Source organism: Mustela lutreola, chromosome 7 (assembly GCF_030435805.1).
Source record: "Mustela lutreola isolate mMusLut2 chromosome 7, mMusLut2.pri, whole genome shotgun sequence".
In the NCBI taxonomy this organism is placed as follows: domain Eukaryota; kingdom Metazoa; phylum Chordata; class Mammalia; order Carnivora; family Mustelidae; genus Mustela; species Mustela lutreola.
The window spans coordinates 140067898-140087412 of NC_081296.1; the positions used below are offsets into that span (position 1 = coordinate 140067898).

A 19515-nucleotide genomic window follows, 5' to 3' on the forward strand; every position below is an offset into this window, starting at 1 on the left:
CAAGAATTGTCTCTAATCAATCGTCCGCTTCTCCTGGAGAAGCACACCCAGGGGACAACATACTGGTGCCTGGCTCTTCTCTGGGGGTATGAGAGAGGACTCAATCTAGGAACGGGGGAAAGTAAAAAGCCTCCCTCAATCAATGAAGTTTCTGTGATGGGTTTGTGTTTTCTTTCTTTCTAGGTATGTGTTACCCTAAGATAAAGCAGTCTTTTTTTTTTTTCCCCCACTTTTGAAAGTTGGTTGCATTCTACACATTCTTCAGGCTCCAGAAGAGAGATTTATTTTGTCACGTCTGGATGTCATTTAAAAGGCAAACCTTGGCTACCAGAAAAGCTACAGTCTTCTTCCTCCCTAGAGCATCCCCCTTTCCTGACCCCCCCCCCCCCCCCCATTATTTACTGGAAGGAATCATCCTTTTTCCCTCCTGCCTCCAGTCTCTTGTCCTTGGCAGCCCCTTGACTTCAACCCGGAGTTGCGTATGTCATCAGAACGCCCAGTGGCAGCTCAGAAATCACGGCCAGGTTCAACATAAATTCCGTCTTGCTTAGGCAGCTTTGCATAATAAGTCCCTGAAAAGTCTTCACCAGGGTAGATGCTGGAAAAGGGATTTATTGGGTCTAGCAGGCCTGAACATCAGACTGCATGGCATTTAAGTCATAATGGGAGTTTTAGGTTCAGATTCTTCATCGGACTTGGCTTTTGCAAGGCGATACCCTTCTCCCCAAGGTGCCTTTCCTGTGACGTTATGAAGGTCAGAGTTACTGCCAGAGTGACTCAAAGAAAGTCACCATCTCCTCCATAAATTTGCATTCAGCCGGCCTCTTGGATGTTTTGTGAGGGGTGAGGATTTCTGTGGGACTAGTCTGCTATAGGTTAGTGTTGCTTTGTCCATGCCAGCTGCCAGGAAAAAAAAAATTTCAGGAACAAACCCAGCTGAGTTAAAGTCAGTTAACTGGGCTGTCCTGCTCTGCCATGAGAACGTGGCCAAAAGAGCATCACAAGGCCCTCTTGTTCTTCCCCTTGCCTTGGAGGTTGGGGAGCCATCCTTAGGTCAGTGAGTCTCCTATGTCTCAGAATCACTGGGGGGTCTGTCAGAAACCCAGATGTCTGGATTACACGCCAGACCAGCGGAAGCAGAATGTCATAGCCTCCCCCGCCCTCACCGATCCTGACACAAACCAAAGTTGGAGAGCTACTCCCTAGACCATTCTCCTGGAGAGTGGGGGTTGGTGTTCTGGATAAGCACCGAAGGCGCATTTCCTGCATCAGCAGAGGAAGAGCTAGTTCCCCTTGCCCCAAAGTGGTCTGATGACAGCACGGTATTCAGGGAGCTTCTCAAAAAGTTCAGAGAAGGGGGAATATGCATTCTGTGTCTTGCAGAGTGCCATGAATTTTGTAGATGGAGAAATGAAAATCTTGAGAGCTGAAGGGATTTCTTTAAGATGCTAGAGAGCATTCAGGGAGATGGGAGCTTGCAGGACATCCGTTTTCAATCAGCCAAGCTTGCACTCTGGAAAAGCTGGTTGACTTCAGGGTTACCTCATCTGCATGTGGGGAGACATCATCCCAAGCATCTCGGCTGGGAAGCTTCCATTAGGATGGCCTGACGTTGCAATCACGTAATCAGTATTTATCACGTGCTTCTATATCCCAGCACTGGGGTTGGTAGGGTAACATGAAAATATAGAGCTCTTAGTTCCTGTCTTCAGGATCCCTCAGTTCTAGTTGGGTGGGGAGAGAGAAGGAGGATGGTAGAGACTGGCCAAACACAACTGAGACAATCAGGGAGCTCTGAGAGGGCAGAGAGAAAACACTTATGGGCAGGGGTAGCTGCAGAGGTGTCCGGGAAGAGGCAGGCTTTCAGCCAGCCCTTAAACAGGTTAAGATTAGCCAGGCCGGGGGCAAGAGGCAAGAGTTTCAGGTGGGAAGAAGAACCTGGATAACATATATGGTTGGGGTCCAGGGGTAGGACTGTCTGATTCATCTATGCAGGAAGGTCAGATGAAGATTCATTCATTCATTCATTCATTCATTGTTCAACCCAACATGGCAAGCTCTGTGTTGGGCGTGGGGATAGAGCCTCAGACAAGCCAGGGGCTGGTTCTGTATTCAGGCAGGCTTTGAACTCCTGATCATGCAACAGCTCTTCAGCTCTCCTTGATGTCTTACGCTTGACCTCAGCCACCCTGCCGCCTCAGGTCTTAGGACAGATGTTTGGGTTGACGTCCCCCGGCCTCAAAGACACTGCGTCAGTGAGTGTGGGGTGTGGGGTGTGGGGTGTGTGTTGTGCGGAGGGGGTCAACTAGCTGAAGCAGATGGCGTGCCACAGATGGCCAGAAATGCTCCTCTCTGAGGGGAGGAGAAAGGAGCCACTGTTGATGAAAGGGATTTCCTCTGTGAGCCAGAGGTTCCTTGTCATTTAATTCTCTCACAGACCTGAAGTAGGGGTCCCGGGAAGCAGAGCTGAGGCTTGGGGAGGGTAAGTATCTGGCCCTGGGGGGTTGTGTAACTAGTCAGCCTTGTTGCTGGGCTCAGATCTGCCTGATCCCACGTCTCTGTTCTTTCTGTTCCACCCCGATCCCTTGGCTCTCCAAGGGCGCTGTCAGCCTCCAGAGGAAATTGGGCACCAGTGGGAGCCATTTGGCTTCCATCCTGAGGCGTGAAAGACTAAAAACTGGGCTCCAGGGAGATTTCTTTTTGTCAGGATGGGTAGAAGAGCTGTCGTGATTACAGTCAGGGGACTGCTGCAGTAACCCAGGAGCCGGGTGTTGAGGACTGAACGGGAGTGGTTGCAGGCATTTTCTCGAATTTTTTTTTTTTTTTTTTGACAAGTTGTGACTAGGCCTCCATGCAGTCTAAATCACCAATCTATAACCTATACGTGCAACAAACTGAAGACTGTCCATGTGGAAGCACCTACTGTATGTGTAGGAGTTGTCGTTGAATGCAGTTCATCGGTGTGCTGGGCTCTGTGCTGACAGCGGGGGATAAGTCAGGAAAAAGGCCAGGCTTACAGGGTCACTGGAGCACCTGTGTGGTTTTAGTGCAAAGTCTGGTGGCTGTGTGCGGTGGCCCTGCAGATGTGGTCTCTGCCCTCAGGGTTTATAGTCTTGGAAAGAAGACCGACATTAAGCATGGCATGGAATTGAAATTGACCTCATGAAGACTGTTGCCATCTTTGTTGGAAGAAGACAGAATGAGGGAAGAAGGGGACTAGCATCGTGCTCCACCATCCTCTAGAGGCCTTTCCTCTTTTAAATATCAGAAACACCGCTTTAGCTTGGGCTGCTGTGACAGAATACCAGAGATCAAATGGCTTAAACACCAGAGATTCCTTTACTTCCCCAGATATTTATGTCTGGAGGCTGGGCAGCCCGTGATTAGGGTGCCAGCATGGTCTTGTTCTGGTGAGAAACTTCTTGGCTTGTAGATGGCTGCCTTCTTGCTGTGTGCTCACATGGGAGAGAGAGGAAGAGAGAGAGAGACAGAGATGGGGAGAGAGAGAGAGAGAGAGAGAGAGAATGAGTGAGAGAGGCTGGTCATTTTCTCATCTCTCTCTCTCTTTTTTTTTTTTTTTAAGATTTTATGTATTTATTCAACAGAGAGACAGCACAAGTAAGCAGAGCAGCAGGCAGAAGGAGAAGGAGAAGCAGGCTCTCTGATGAGCAGGGAGCCTGATGCAGGACTGCATCCCAAGACTCCGGAATCATGACCCGAGCTGAAGGCAGATGCTTAACCAACTGAGCCACCCAGGCGCCCCTTTCTTGTCTCTTCTTATAGGGGCACCAATCCCATCATAAGGACTCTATCCTCATGAACTAATTACCTCCCAAAGGCCCATCTCCAAATACAAGAACTTTAGAGGGGGGCGTTAGGGCTTCAATGCATGAATTTCAGGCGAAACAATTCAGTCCACAGCAAATTCCCCAACTGGCTTTCTTTGAAGGGCAGCTCTAGGAACAATGTCATTGTGAGGAAAACGGAAAGCTTCTTCTACCTGGCCAAATATTGCCCCCCACTAGCTAGGTTATCATAAAGTGCTGCATCAATGGGAGACGGCTTTCCACAGTGCAGTTAGAGTTAAATGTATTTTAAATGTATACAGGAGGAAGTTAGCATATTGGGTTCGATGAGACTTAATGTGCGTTTGTGGGCGGTGGTGGAAGGGTGGGCAGCTGGGTGAGACAGCAGGAAATCCAGGTGCCCACAGCGAAGAGGAGGGGCCCATGGTGGGGAAGGAGGGGCCAGAGAGCCTGCCACAGGCTAGGGCTTCTTGTTATCTCTGCTTATCTCTGTTTATGTGCGCAAATAGCAATGATGGGCCAAGGTCCTGTTTTTACAGTCAAAGGGGACTGACTGGTGGCTATGCAGTAGGGATGGAGAGAAATCAAAGACTAAGAAATCAAAGACTCCAATGCCAGATGGGATGAAGGAAAGAGAAGGGTCAAGGACCTCTTGCTGGGGAGATACGGGAGCAGTGTTCTCGGGAGCAGTGTTCTCGTGGGTCTCCCCCGCCCCCACCCCAGCAGAAGAATGGAGACTTTGGGGGAGGGAGCAGGCTTCTGGCAGGACGTGAGGAATTTGCTTCTGGACACATGTTTGGGCTATGACAGGACACCTGTTTTGGGGTCAGAACACAGGACCAGAGGGAAGGGGAAGAGGGAGGAGCCCCAGATGTCTGGGCGGGAGGGTGGGACCAGAGAACCAGCTCAGGGCCGTGGATATGGAATTGAAGAGAACAGATGAGGTGTTAAGAGAGAGAGGTAGAAGCATGAGGAAGAGAAAGGAGCAGAGGGTCTTGCAGAGCCCGGGATGGGCTCCGAAAAGCACATGGGGTCCGTGGAAAACTCTAAGAACTATGGCTTTCTTACTCCAGATTTGATCGCTGAGGGATCTCACCCCTCACGGTGCCCCCAGCACAGGACAGCCAGTGCTGCGCCAGGCCACAGGACGTGGGGTGGGGTGGGCTCCTGCTCTGGCAGAGAGCCCCGCGATTTCTTCCCCTGTGCCTTTTCTGCTTCTGATCGCGGCCGTGGGTAGCCTGAGCTAGGCTGTTGATGAGAACATCATTGTACTCTGCCTTGTGCCAGCTTCTTCCAGCCCAAGACATCTATCATCCCGTGGTAATCCAGCCCCGTTGGTTTGATGCAGACAGGTGATGGCTGAGGCTGGGCTGTGCCTGACCCAGCCTGGGGCATGCTGGTCTCTGCTCCACAAAACGAGTCACTCACTGCCAGCCTTTCCCCACTCCCTCTGCCCCTTGCAACTTGAATGCAAATGTCACCTGTGGGACCCTATCATTGTGGGATATTTTTTTTTTTTCTTTTTAAAGATATCCCATACGGAAAAGGACATTTGTCCTCTCTCTTGTTTAAATTGCTTTCCACAGGTTAGGAAGACCTGGCCATCGATTTTCTTCTACAGAACAGAACAAGCCCTGTGAAGATTTTGGCTAATTAACTTTTGGAGAGGTGCTGCTTGAATTTATCAAAAAGGCTGAAGTCTCTTTTCTCCTCTTGTATCTTGAAAAAGGCTTTAAACTTTTGTTTCCGAGTCGCTGCCAACGCCTGGTCTGTTTAAAAGTGACTTCCCTGGAGACAGGCGCAGGGAGGGTGTTGGGTGTCACATTTTTGCAGGTTCAATCTTTAATACAGTGGTTCCAGTCTGGAGAAGGGTTTCTCTGTTTATGTAAGAGAGGTATCGTTCACACAAAGATTACGTTTAAAAATACACATTTGCCCCCCAGCACGCCTGTTACTCATAACATTGCATGTTATGGAAAGTGGAAAGTATTTAAGATGAAATTAATTTTCGCCCAGTGTACCACTTTGTTTGACTTTCTCATTCCATTTGGTGTGGGGCACCAACTTGGTCAAACTCACTTTTCATTTTCAGCAGCTTCCCTTTCTTGTTCCTCTCTTTGGGACCATTGGAAGTTAGGAGGGTCTCAGGAAAAGTCCAATTTGAGATCTCGCTGTTGTTTTCCTTGATCCCGGCTTCCAGAGTTTGTTTTGAAGATGGAAACCTTCTTTCCAGTCCCTGAGTTCTAGGATGCCATTTGCTTGGCTTATAGATTCTCCTTCAGCATAATTTCTGGGATTAGAAGAGTTAAATCTATTTTGGCCATCTGCCAAAACATCGTGGGAAACCCGATGACTGTTTCTCACATTGGACACCTCTCTGTTATGTGTTCTTGTCAGTTCTCATCAACGTGGCGCGGCTGGTCGCTGTTTCGTGAAGGCGCTGGAGCACCCCGGATGGGGCTGTGTGTCATCTTGGCTGGGCTGAAACTGTCTGGGAAAGTTCTGTCGCGCTGAGCTATGTCGCGTTATCAGTGGAGGCATTGAAGCTGGTGGGACCCAGATGTGAATGCTTTGTAGGAAATGGTTCTTTATTTTTGATCAATCTCATGATCCTTGTTACCATCTTTGATTACATCAGCTCATGTTCCGTTTTATAGCATTTTAATGGGCTTCCATCCCCCCAATTCATTTCCAGCTGTGTGGCTATTATAATTTGATTACGGTTTGGTTTTGCAACTGCTAGGACACTTTCTGAGCACGTTATGCCTTCCTCGTGAGGCTGAAGATGTTCAGAGAGGGAAAAGGAGCAAGGGGCACTTTTTTTCTTTTTTTAAAGAGGTATGTCAATAAGTAATTTCCAAAAGATGCCTCAGTAGCTTTCATGGTTGTATCCTCCCAGAATAAGAAATTTGTTTAAACTCTTAGGTAGACTCTGACCTGATTTTTTTTTTTTTTAAGAGTATAGAAAAATTCCTCTCAAATTTTGCTTTCTTTAGTTCTCTAAATATTTTGTTTAAGAAATACATTTTTTATAAAGATTTTATTTATTTATTTGACAGTGAGAGAGATCACTAGTAGGCAGAGAGGCGGGCAGAGAGAGGGAGGGAAGCAAGCTCCCCGCTGAGCAGAGAGCCCGATGCAGAGCTGGATCCCAGGACCCTAAGATCATGACCGGAACCAAAGGCAGAGGCTTAACCCATTGAACCACCCAGGTGCCCCTAGAAATACATTATTTTTAACTTAGAGACTTTCTCACCCTGATTTTGGCTTCTTCAAATCTACATAGAACCAAAACAAAAGGACATTCATAATATCACTTCAAAATGAGCTACTTGATTCTCCTCTCTGGCCCAGCAATCCCTGTGGCTCCTCCCCTTCCTGCCTCCCCCTCCCCCCGCCCCAGCTCCCCACAAAGAAGTGCAAGTCTACTGGCAGAGGTTATGGTATTACATTTGTATTTCTTGGAGACATTTATTAACCTCCAGCATGTGCCTTTCTTTTATTTGTTAGGTATTTGATCTCCCTGATTTTTTTTTCTTTACATTCAATCAGTTTTATCAATGTTATATTTTTGGTCTTTGAAAAGGAGCCTATCTTAAAATTAGTAGCATCACCACATGTCCAAGGATACCCAAGTTTAGAGAACCTAAGATTTACTGTGTTTAATCTCATCACCACTCCAACAAACCAGAAAGGTCTTTCTTTTCATGTTTTAGACCCCAGGGATTAAATTATCTTGAATTCAAAATTCAACTATTATTACAAATGCTCCCTTTGCTTTCAATTAGAAAGTTTTTTTTTTGTTTGTTTTTTTTTTAAGCGTGTGGTTTAGTCACCTCCTTTCACCATAACAGCTCTGTTTTTATGGGATGTTTCCTCAGTCTTTCTTGTCTGTGTTTATATGGTTGTTTCTCTTCTATTGTATTGGAAAGCCATGCGTCTATGCTGGTGTTTTGGGTTCATTTTAGAGTGCCTTTGCTGGCAATTACTGAGAACAAAGTGTGGCTAAGGGAGGATGTCAATGAGGGGACTCTAGAAGCCTGAGCTCCCAGTAAACCCAGGTGGAAGACTGTTCCAGAACCTTCTATTCTGGAGCGGCACTTCATACTTCCTGGAACAGGGACTTGTCCCTTGTCCGGGTGGTTTATCTAGGGGCCCTAGGCTCTTTGTTAAAGGGGATTCGAAATTCCCTGGTGGATCTGGTATGGGAAATAGAACCTGGTTGAGACCTGACACCAGCCTGGATTCTGCCCCTTGGCAAGGCTCTCGGTCTGAGTCGCGTGGGTCTTCATAACTCTCTAATGTCTCCAGGGAGGTAGGTGGGTAACATCGGTTTCCCTCTGGGTGTGTTTCCATTTTTTCCCTGGCCTCAGTCCTCCTCTCTCCCTTTCCTGGGCAGGCTCGGGGACCAGTTCTACAAGGAAGCCATCGAGCACTGCCGCAGCTACAACTCGCGGCTCTGCGCAGAGCGCAGCGTGCGCCTCCCCTTCCTGGACTCGCAGACCGGGGTGGCCCAGAACAACTGCTACATCTGGATGGAGAAGAGGCACCGCGGCCCAGGTGAGCCACGCCAGCCTGGCACGGGAGCATGTTCTGGCTTCCAGTCTGGATGGAGGAAGACCCGACGTCCCCCGGGAATCGCCGCCGTGTGGCTGGGGATGGGCAGGCTGTTCCGCGGGCCCGGGGTACTCTCTGGAAACTCAGGCACTTTTCTAGCTCTTGGCACGAGGTTCAGGGATGGTGTGGGGCAGCGAAGCCACTTGGTGGAGGAGGCAGCGGCAGAGTGAAAGAACTCAGGATTTAGCCCCCAGAAGGGAAGACCGAGGACGCGACAGCCGTCTTTGTCTTTTGCCTTTGCTTCGCTGAATGGTTATAAACCGGAAATCCGCGGTCAGATCTGGGTTTGACGATTGGCTCCTTCATCCAACCTCTCTCCTTCAGGTTCCTCACCTGGAAAATGGGAATAATAATAGTATTTATTTCAGGACTTTATCAGAATTTTTTTTTTCTTTATCAGGATTAAATGGAGATATTCCTAAAAGACATAAGAGTTTGTGCACAGTATGTGTTCCAAAAATGCTGGCTGGAATTGTAGATATTACTATTATTATTATGACACTAGTCTTCTAGGTGCCAGAGAACAGAATAAAGACCAGTGGGTGGAGATTAGGGAGGCAGCTAAAGGGATGCAATTTTCTGGCTGTTTATGGGTGTTTTTTTTTTTATTTTTATTTTATTTTATTTTATTTATTTTTTTTTTTAAAGATTTTATTTATTTATTTGACAGACAGAGATCACAAGTAGGCAGAGAGGCAGGCAGAGAGAGAGAGAGGGAAGCAGGCTCCCTGCTGAGCAGAGAGCCCGATGTGGGACTCGATCCCAGGACCCTGAGATCATGACCTGAGCCGAAGGCAGCGGCTTAACCCACTGAGCCACCCAGGCGCCCCTGTTTATGGGTGTATTTAAAATTTTTTTTTTTATTATGAAAAATTCCAAACCCATACAAAAGTGGAGAGAATAGTAAAATGAGTGTCCATGTACTAATCTCCTGGTATCAACAATGATCCACTCATGGCCAGTCTTCTTATACTCACCTTCCATGTCCCTCCTTGACCCTTGGTTATTTTGAAGTAATCCAAAGCAACAAATTATTTCATCTGTAAGTTTTTCAGTATGCATCCACAATAGCTACCAAAGCTCCAAGTTAATAATAAGACATTAATTGAATCAAATATTTGTTCAACATTTATTTCCCCCAGTAGCTGAAATCAGAATCCAAGTAGGATCCCTACATTGTTAAATGGCTGATGTATTTCTGAAGCCATTTTAAGTCTGTAGGTCTATGTGTGTGTGTGTATCTGTCTCTCACCCCCTTGCCTGTTATTTGTGGAAGAAACTGGGTTGTTTGCACTGTAGGGTTTCCCAGAGTCTGGGTTTTCTGATTGCATCCCTATGGTGTTATTCCTGTGAGCTGTTATTTAGGACTAGAGACCCAAGCAGATTCAAGCGCAATTTTTTGGGGGGGGGCAGGAACAACTCCTAAGTGGTGGTGTTTACTTGCATCATGAGGCTCATGTTGCCTGGTTATCTCTCTGTTACTGATGTTAGCGGCCTTCGTTGATAGTTGCCTAGATCCTTTATTCAATTAAGGGCTGCAAAAAGGTAACATTCAATTCAAGGGCTGTCACTATTTTTTCATTTATTAGCTCTGTAACCTATAAAGAGAAGCATCTCCTCATTAAAATTTTGGTTATTGTGAGGTATAGTTCCCCTATGAAAGGTGGGATAAATAATTTTGCCTCTTTATTTATCAGTCTATTTTATTTTAGTGTTCATCCTGATAAGTGTACTCTTTAACCCCTATTCCCTATTTCACACCCCACCTTACCTCCCCTCTGTTAACCATCAGTTTGTTCTCTGTAGTTAAGAGTCTGTTTCTTGGTTTGTTTCTCTCTCTTTTTTTCTTTGCTTATTTGTTTCAATTATTAAATTCCACATGTTAATGAGGTCATTATTTGTCTTTCTCTGACTGCCTTATTTTAACTTAGTATTGTACTCTCTAGCTCCATCCATGTTGTTACAAATGCTCAGATATCATTCTTTTTATGGCTGAATAATATTCCATTGTGTATATATACTACTTCCTCTGTACCCATTCATCTATCCATGGACATTTGGGCTGCTTCCATAATATGACTTTGTAAATACTGTATTTACCAGTTTTCAAAATAATGAGTTGGTTCCCTAGTATTCACCAAAAGTGATCAATAAAGTTATTATTTTGTTGAATACCTGCATGGATTTACAGATTAAAACACACCGGATACATTTTAATCCATTGTAGCTATTACTCATATTGATGCTTCTGTTGTCCCATTTTTGGCCAGTAGTGTTTGGGCCAGGGTTGGTGTTTTGAAAGAATACCAGTCGTTTCAGATAACTACCTTGCTATCCTAATATTAAGATGGAGGTTTTAGGCTCATCTCATACACTTCCTGCCCAGACCTGGAACCCGCTATTTCTCTAAAAAATCCTCTGGCCTTTTTGTAGGAAATGTTATTTAAAGACAATAATCTGGTGGTGCTTACTGTTCCTGGGTTGGTTGCTAATTTCTAGGACTTTTTAGGGAGCAGATCTAAGGAATATGATTTCTTTTCTGAAAAGAGAAAATACACCTCTATTTCCCATTCATTTCAGTTTTACACAGTTTTTACTTAAGTCTCTTAATTGTCTGTCTCCTTTCTCCCACACTGAAAAAATCCTGGCTCTTAATGATGCTAACATAATTACTTATTTGTTTTATCCCACAACATACACACCAGAGTATCAGAAGAAAATGAGACTTCCCACGATAAAATTACTGAAAATGGTTTCTCCCCCTCCTCCTCCTTTTTGTAATTCCTTTTGTCCTTAATATATTGCCCATTAAGGATGTAGAGTCCAATTATGTGTTTTAAGGTCACTTGAAAGAGTTCCTCTGAGTGGTTGTGCCACTAACTGAATGCACAGTTGGATTTGTTTCATTTTGCTTTTACTTATTAGGTATTCCTTTTTAAAAAAATTTCTTTGTCTTTTTAAAATTAGTTTTTATTTTGAATAATTGTAGATCCACAGGATGTTGCAAACATAGTACATATGTTCTGTGTACTATGGATACATGGCAGATGGATTTTCCCATATCCTCCACCCAGTTTCCCTCAGTGGATACATCTTATGTAATCATAACACAATCTGGAAACCAGAAAATTTGATATTGGTAAACGTGTGTGCATTGTTCAATGCCATTTCGTTACACGCAGAGATTTGTGGAGCCACCTTTATAATCAATATAAAAACTATTCCATCACCGCAAAGATCTCCCTCATACTACCCCTTTATAATCATACTCACCTGCCCCTCTCATCATTTCAATAATTTTACAGTGTCTTAAACATTTCCTCTACACACACTGAAAACCTTGGCAGACAGAATTTTTGCTTTAATTATCAAACTGTTAACTTAGAATACTTAAGAAAATGTCAATTGTATTTACTCACATTTTTACTCTTTAATCATTCGTTCTTCCTTCCTGGTGTTCCAAGGTGCCTTCTCTCATAATTCCTTTCTGATTAAGTACTTTCTTTAGCCATTCTTTCAAAGTAGATCTATTGGTAACAAGTTATCTTAAATTTTCTCTCTTCTGAGAATGACTTGATTATTTCCCTTTGTTCCAGAAGGATATTTTTGCTGGATATAAAATTCTGGGTTACTAGTCCTTTTATTTTTAGCATTTGAAAAATGTTTTGCATTTCCTTTTGGCATGCGATGAGGTTTGTGTTAGACATTTGCTGTTATTCAAATTCTTTTGCTTTATAAGTGGGTTGTCATTTCTTTATCACTGCTTTCAAGACTTTGTCTTTAGTTCTCAAAAATTTAATTTTGATGTGTTTTGGTGTGGATTTGTTTGGGTTTACCCTTTTGGGGATTTACTCAGCCTCTGAAATCTGTAGGTTTATATCTTTTGCCAAATTTAGGAACATTTCAGCTATTATTTTTTTGAATATGTGTTTAACCCCACTCTCTTTCCCTTATTCTTCTGGGACTCTACTAGCAAATTTTTAAAAATTAATATATAATGTATTATTTCCTTCAGGGGTACAGGTCTGTGAATCATCAGTCTTACACAATTCACAGCACCCACCATACATAGCACATACCCTCCCCAATGTGCATACCCCAGCCACCCTCTCCCTCTCCTCCCACCCCTCAGCAACCCTCCGTTTGTTTCCAGAGATTAAGAGTCTCTTATGGTTTGTCTCCCTCCCAATCTCATTGTTTCATTCTCCCTCCACCCCCCATGACCCCCTGCTCTGCCTCTCAAATTCCTCTTAACAGAGATTATATGATAATTGTTTTCTCTGACTGACTTATTTTGTTTAGCATAATACCCTCTAGTCCCATCCATGTCATTGCAAATGACAAGATTTTGTTTCTTTTGATGGCTGCATTATATTCCATTGTATATATATACCACATCTTCTTTATTCATTCATCTATTGATGGACATCTAGGTTCTTTCCATAGTTTGGCTATTGTGGACATTGCTACTATAAACATTGGAGTGCATGTGCTCCTTTGGATAACTACATTTGTATCTTTATGGTAAATACCCAGTAGTGCGATCGCTGGGTCATAGAATAGCTCTATTGTCAACTCTTGGAGAAACCTCCATACTGTTTTCCATAGTGGCTATACCAGCTTGCATTCCCACCAACAGTGTAGGAGGGTTCCTCTTTTTCTGCATCCTAGCCAACATCTGTCATTTCCTGACTTGTTAGTTTTAGCCATTCTGACTGGTGTGAGGTGGTATCTCACTGTGGTGTTGATTTGTATTTCCCTGATGCCGAGTGATGTTGAACAGGTTTTCATGTGTCTGTTGGCTATTTGGATGTCTTCTTTGCAGAAATGCCTGTTCATGTCTTCTACCCATTTCTTGATTGGATTATTTGTTCTTTGGGTGTTGAGTTTGAGAAGTTCTTTATAGATTTTGGATACTAGCCCTTTATCTTATATGTCATTTACAAATATATTCTCCTGTTCTGCCAGTTGCTTTTGGTTTTGTTGACTGTTTCCTTTGCTGTGCAAAAGGTTTTGATCTTGATGAAGTCTTAATAGTTCATTTTTGCCCTATTCCCTTGCCTTTGGTGATGTTTCTAGGAAGAAGTTGCTGCAGCTGAGGTCAAAGAGGTTGCTGTTTGTTCTCCTCAAGGTTTTTGATAAATTCCTGTCTCACAATGAGGTCTTTCATCCATTTTGAGTCTATTTTTGTGTGTGGTCTAAGGAAATGGTCCAGTTTCATTCTTCTGCATGTGGCTGTCCAATTTTCCCAACACCACTTGGTGAAGAGACTTTTTACCATTGGACATTTTTTCCTGCTTTGTCCAAGATTAGTTGAACATACAGTTGAGGGTCCATTTCTGGGCTCTCTATTCTGTTCCATTGATCTATGTGTCTGTTTTTGTGTCAGTACCATACTGTCTTGATGATGACAGTTTTGTAATAGAGCTTGAAGTCTGGACTTGTGATGCTACCAACTTTGTCTTCCTTTTTCAACATTCCTCTGACTATTTGGGGTCTTTTCTGGTTCCATATAAATTTTAGGATTATTTGTTCCATTTGTTTGAAAAAAAAAAAAGATGGCATTTTGATAGGGGTTGCATTAAGTGTGTAGATTGCTTTAGGTAGCATATACATTTTCACAATATTTGTTCTTCCAATCCATGAGCATTGAATGTTTTCCATTTCTTTGTGTCTTCCTCAATTTCTTCCATGAGTACTTTATAGTTTTCTGAGTACAAATTCTTTGTCTCTGGTTAGGTTTATTCCTAGGTATCTTATGGTTTTGGGTGCAGTTGTAAATGGGATCGACTCCTTCATTTCTCTTTCTTCTGTCTTTCTGTTGGTGTATAGAAATGCAACTGATTTCTGTGCATTGATTTTATATCCTGACACTTTACTGAATTCCTGTATGAGTTCTAGCAGTTTAGGAGTGGAGTCTTTTGGGTTTTCCACATAAAGTATCATATCATTTGCAAAGCATGAACGTTTGACTTCTTCTTTGCTGATTGGGATGCCTTTTATTTGTGTTTATTGTCTGATTGCTGAGGCTAGGACATCTAATACTATGTTGAATAACAGTGGTGATTGTGGACAGCCCTGCTGCGGTCCCGACCTTAGCAGAAAAGCTTTCAGTTTTTCCCTATGGAGAATGATACATGCTGTGGGTTTTTCATAGATGTCTTTGATGATATTGACATATGTACCCTCTATCCCTACACTGTGAAGAGTTTTGATCAAGAAAAATGCTGTACTTTGTCAAATGCTTTTTCAGCATCTATTGAGAGTATCATATGGTTTTTGTTCTTTCTTTTATTAATGTGTTGTATCACATTGATTGATTTGCAGATATTGAACCAACTGTGTAGTCCAGGAATAAATCCTACTTGGTCATGGTGAATAATCCTTTTAATGTACTGTTGGATCCTATTGGCTAGTATTTTGGTAAGAATTTTTGCATCTGTGTTCATCAGGAATATTGGTCTGTAATTATCCTTTCTGATGGGGTCTTTGTCTGATTTTGGGATCAAGGTCATGCTGGCCTCATAAAATGAATTTGGAAGTTTTCCTTCCATTTCTATTTTTTGGAACAGCTTCAGGATAATAGGTATTAATTCTTCTTTAAATGTTTGTTATTTAAAGCCATCTGACCCTAGACTCTTTTTGGGAGTTTTAAAAAAAAATTTTAAAGACTTTATTTATTTATTTGATAGGCAGAGATCACAAGTAGGCAGAGAAGCAGGCAGAGAGAGAGGAGGAAGCAGGCTCCCCACTGAGCAGAGAGCCCGATGCAGGGCTCAATCCCAAGACCCTGGGATCATGACCTGAGCTGAAGGCAGAGGCTTTAACCTACTGAGCCACCCAGGCGCCGCTTGTTGGGAGATTTTTGATGACTGCTTCAATCTCCTTACTGGTTATGGGTCTGTTCAGGTTTTCTGTTTCTTCCTGTTTCAGTTTTGGTAGTTTATATGTCTCTAGGAATTCATCCATTTCTTCCAGATTGTCAAATTTGCTAGTATATAGTTGCTCATAATATGTTCTTATAATTGTTTGTATTTCTTTGGTGTTGGTTGTGAGCTCTCTCTTTCATTCATGATTTTATTAATTTGGGTCCTTTCTCTTCTTTTTGATAAATCTGGCCAGGGGTTTATCAATCTTATTAATTCTTTCAAAGAACCAGCTCCTAGTTTCATTGATTTGTTCTACTATTCTTTCAGTTTCTATTTCATTGATTTCTGCTCTGATCTTGATTATTTCTCTTCTCCTGCTGGGTTTAGGCTTTCTTTGCTGTTCTTTCTCCAGCTCCTTTAGGTGTAAGGTTAGGTTGTGTACTTGAGACTTTTCTTGTTTCTTGAGAAAGGCTTGTATTGCTATATACTTTCCTCTCGGGACTGCCTTTTCTGTGTCCCAAGGATTTTTGAACAGTTGTGTTTTCATTTTCATTTGTTTCATGAATTTTTAAACATTCTTCTTTAATTTCTTGGTTGACCCATTCATTCTTTAGTAGGATGCTTTTTAGCCTCCATGTATTTGAGTTCTTTCCAACTTTCCTCTTGTGGTTGAGTTCTTGTTTCAAAGCATTGTGGTCTGTAAATATGTAAAGGATGATCCTAATCTTTTGGTACCAGTTGAGACCTGATTTGTGACCCAGGATGTGATCTATTCTGGAGAATGTTCCATGTGCATTAGAGAAGAATAGAGAAGAATGTGTATTTTCTGTTGCTTTGGGATGGAACGTTCTGAATATATCTCTGATGTCCTTCTGGTCCAGTTGTCATTTAAAGCCTTTATTTTCTTGTTGATCTTTTGCTTAGATGATCTGTCTATTTCAGTGATGGGGGTGTTAAAGTCCCCTACTATTACTGTATTATAGTTGATGTGTTTCTTTGATTTGTTATTAATTGGTTTGTATAATTGGCTGCTCCCATGTTAGAGCATAGATACTTAAAACTGTTAGATCTTCTTGTTGGACAGACCCTTTAAGTATGCTATAGTGTCCTTCTTCATCTCTTATTATAGTCTTTGGCTTCAAATCTAATTTATCTGATATGAGGATTGCCACACCAGCTTTCTTTTGATGTCCATTAGCATGGCACATTGTTTTCCACCCCCTCACTTTAAATCTGGAGGTGACTTTGGGTCTAAAATGAGTTTCTTGCAGACAGCATATTGATGGGTCTTTTTTTAAAAAAATCCATTCTGATAACCTGTGTCTTTTGATTGGGGGCACTTAGCCCATTTACATTCAGGGTAATTATTGAAAGATATGAATTTCAGGGGCGCCTGGGTGGCTCAGTGGGTTAAAGCCTCTGTCTTCAGCTCAGGTCATGATCCCAGCGTCCTGGGATCGAGCCCCACATTGGGCTGTCTGCTCAGCAGGAAGCCTGCTTCCTCCTCTCTCTCTGCCTGCTTCTCTGCCTACTTGTGATCTCCATCTGTCAAATAAATAAATAAAATCTTAAAAAAAAAAAAGAAAGATATGAATTTCATGCCATTGTGTTGCCTATAAAGTGACTGTTACTATATAATGTCTCTATTCATTTCTGGTCTGTTATTTTTAAGATCTCTCTTTGGTTAGAGGACCCCTTTCAATATTTCCTGTAGGGCTGGTTTGGTGTTTGCAAATTCTTTTAGTTTTTGTTTGTCCTGGAAGATTTTTATCTCTCCTTCTGTTTTCAATGACAGTCTAGCTGGACATAGTATTTTTGGCTGCATATTTTTCTTGTTTAGTGTGCTAAATATATCATACCCAGTCCTTTCTGGCCTGCCAGGTCTCTGTGAATAGGTCTGCTGCCAATCTAATATTTCTACCATTGTATGTTATAGACCTCTTGTCCTGAGCTGCTTTCAGGATTTTCTCTTTGTCACTGAGACTTGTAAGTTTTGCTATTAGATGACAGGGTGTGGACCTATTTTTATTGATTTTGAAGGGGTTTCTCTGTGCCTCCTGGATTTTGATTCTTGTTCCCTTTGCCAAATTAGGGAAATTCTCTGCTATAATTTGCTCCAGTAAACCTTCTGTCCCCCACCACCTTCTTCTTCTGGAATCCCAGTTATTCTAAAATTATTTTGTCCCTTGGTATCACTTATCTCTTGAATTCTCCCCTTGTGGTCCAGTAGTTGTCTGTCTTTTTCTCAGCTTCTTTATTCTCCCTCATTTGGTCTTCTATATCACTAATTTTCTCTTCCGCCTCATTTATCCTAGCAGTAAGAGCCTGCATTTTTGATGGCACCTCATTAATAGCTTTTTTTATTTCAGCTTGGTTAGATTTTAGCTCTTTTATTTATCCAGAAAGGGATTATCTAGCATCTTCCATGAATGAGAGAACAAAATACTAAAAGGGTAGCAACACTCCCAGAAAGGTATACCCTAACCATATCTGAAGACACCCAAAAATGGAGGGAGAAGAAAGGAGAAAAATGGAGAAGAAAGGAGAAAAAAAAAATATATATATATAATGTATTATATATATATATCTATATTAGACTGATGAATAGAACAGAGCCACACACTAGATTTTGGGTTTATTCTGGTTTGTTAGAAGAAACTACTTCCCTCCCCAGATTTTAAAGAAAAAAAATAGATATATAGATATATATCTATATCTATATATATATATATATAAAAGGTAAACACAATGAATGGATGGACTGTGGCTGTGAAGATGAAAATTAAGATTCTAAGAAAGGAATTGATAAGAAGTTGGTTGAAAAAAGAAAAAAAGAGGAAAGAATGTGTTCAGGCTGGAGACCAGAACGAAGCCATGCCCTAGATTTAGGGTGTATTTTGATACTTAATCCAAGGTCAAGCAATATTTGTTTGTTTTCCCTAGAAGTTTTATGATTGTGGGTTTTATACTTAGGTCTATGATCCATTTTGAATTAATTTAAAAATATGATTTGAGGTACAGATTAAAGTTTATCTTTTTGCAGATAGCTACCTAATTGTTCCATCATAATTCGTTGAAAAGACTAACCTTTCTCAACTGAATTGCCTTTGTACCTTTGTCAAAAATTAAATATTCATAGGTATGTGGGTCTGTTTCTGGACATATAGTTTCATCTCATTGATCTATTTGTCTATCATCACACTAATATCCTACTGATTTTGTCATGCTTTTTGAAATCAGGTAATGTTAGCCCTCTAAATTTGTTTTTCTTTTACTAAGTTATTTTGACTATTCTAGTCCTTTGCATTGCTGCATGAATTTTAGTAAGTTTGTCCATTTTTACAAAAACTCTGCTGGGATTTTTATTGGGATTATGTGGAATCCCTAGATTAGTTTTGGGGAAAATGAACAATTCTCAATCCTGAGTCTTCTAATCCCTGAATATAATATATCTCTCCATTTATTGTCTTCTTTAATTTTTCCCATTGATGATTTCTAGTTTTTCCTGTACAGATATTCCACATTTTTGTCAGTTTTATCTCTAAGTACTTAATATTTTTGACACTATTGTAAATGGATTTTAAAAAATTTCAATTTCTGATTATTCCTTGTTAGTTTACAGAAATATAGTAAATTTTGTATGTTCATTCTGTATCCTACAGCCTTCCTGTACTATTTATTTTTCACATCTTTCTGTGGACTCCATAGTATTTTCTACATAATTGATTATTAGTGAAAAAGGAAACTTTTCAATATGGATGACTTTTATTTATTTTACTTGTCTGTTGCACTGGCTAGAATGTCTAGTATAATATTAAGAAAAAAGTATTTATAGAGGACATTTTTATGTTGTTCTTGATCTTAAGGGAAAAATGTTCATTTTTCCATTATTAAATATGATGCTAGCTGTGGGCATTTTATGGTTGCCTTTTATTAGACTGAGGATGTACTTATTTCTAGTTTGAGAATTTTAAATCAGGAACTGATGTTGGATTTTATGAACTGATTTTTCTGAGTCTGTTGAGATGATCATGTGATTTTTCTTTTGTGGTTTGTTAACATGATGGGTTACATTGATTGATATTTGAATGTTTAATGTTGTACTCCTAGGATAAAGCCCACTTTGTCATGATGTATTATCTTTTTTATATATCATCAGATTTACTTTGTTAAATTTTTATTAGAGGTTTTGCATTTATGTTTATAAGAGGTATTTATCTATA

At 41.5% G+C, this 19515-nt stretch overlaps 1 protein-coding gene across 8 annotated transcripts in view; it reads left to right on the top strand.

The window, feature by feature from the left end:
- DPF3 (double PHD fingers 3) overlaps nt 1-19515 on the top strand; it is a 298094-nt gene that overhangs the window by 129007 nt on the left and 149572 nt on the right. For 7 of the 8 annotated variants that reach the window (XR_009355845.1, XR_009355844.1, XM_059182919.1 and 4 more), the window contains exon 2: nt 8206-8366. Coding sequence is in view for 6 of the 8 variants with exons in the window: in XM_059182916.1 (XP_059038899.1) it covers nt 8206-8366 (161 nt within the window). In the remaining 2 variants the exon portion in view is untranslated. Of the gene's footprint in view, nt 1-6244; nt 6380-8205; nt 8367-19515 lie in introns of those variants that run through there. The other variant, XM_059182920.1, reaches the window with a different exon arrangement.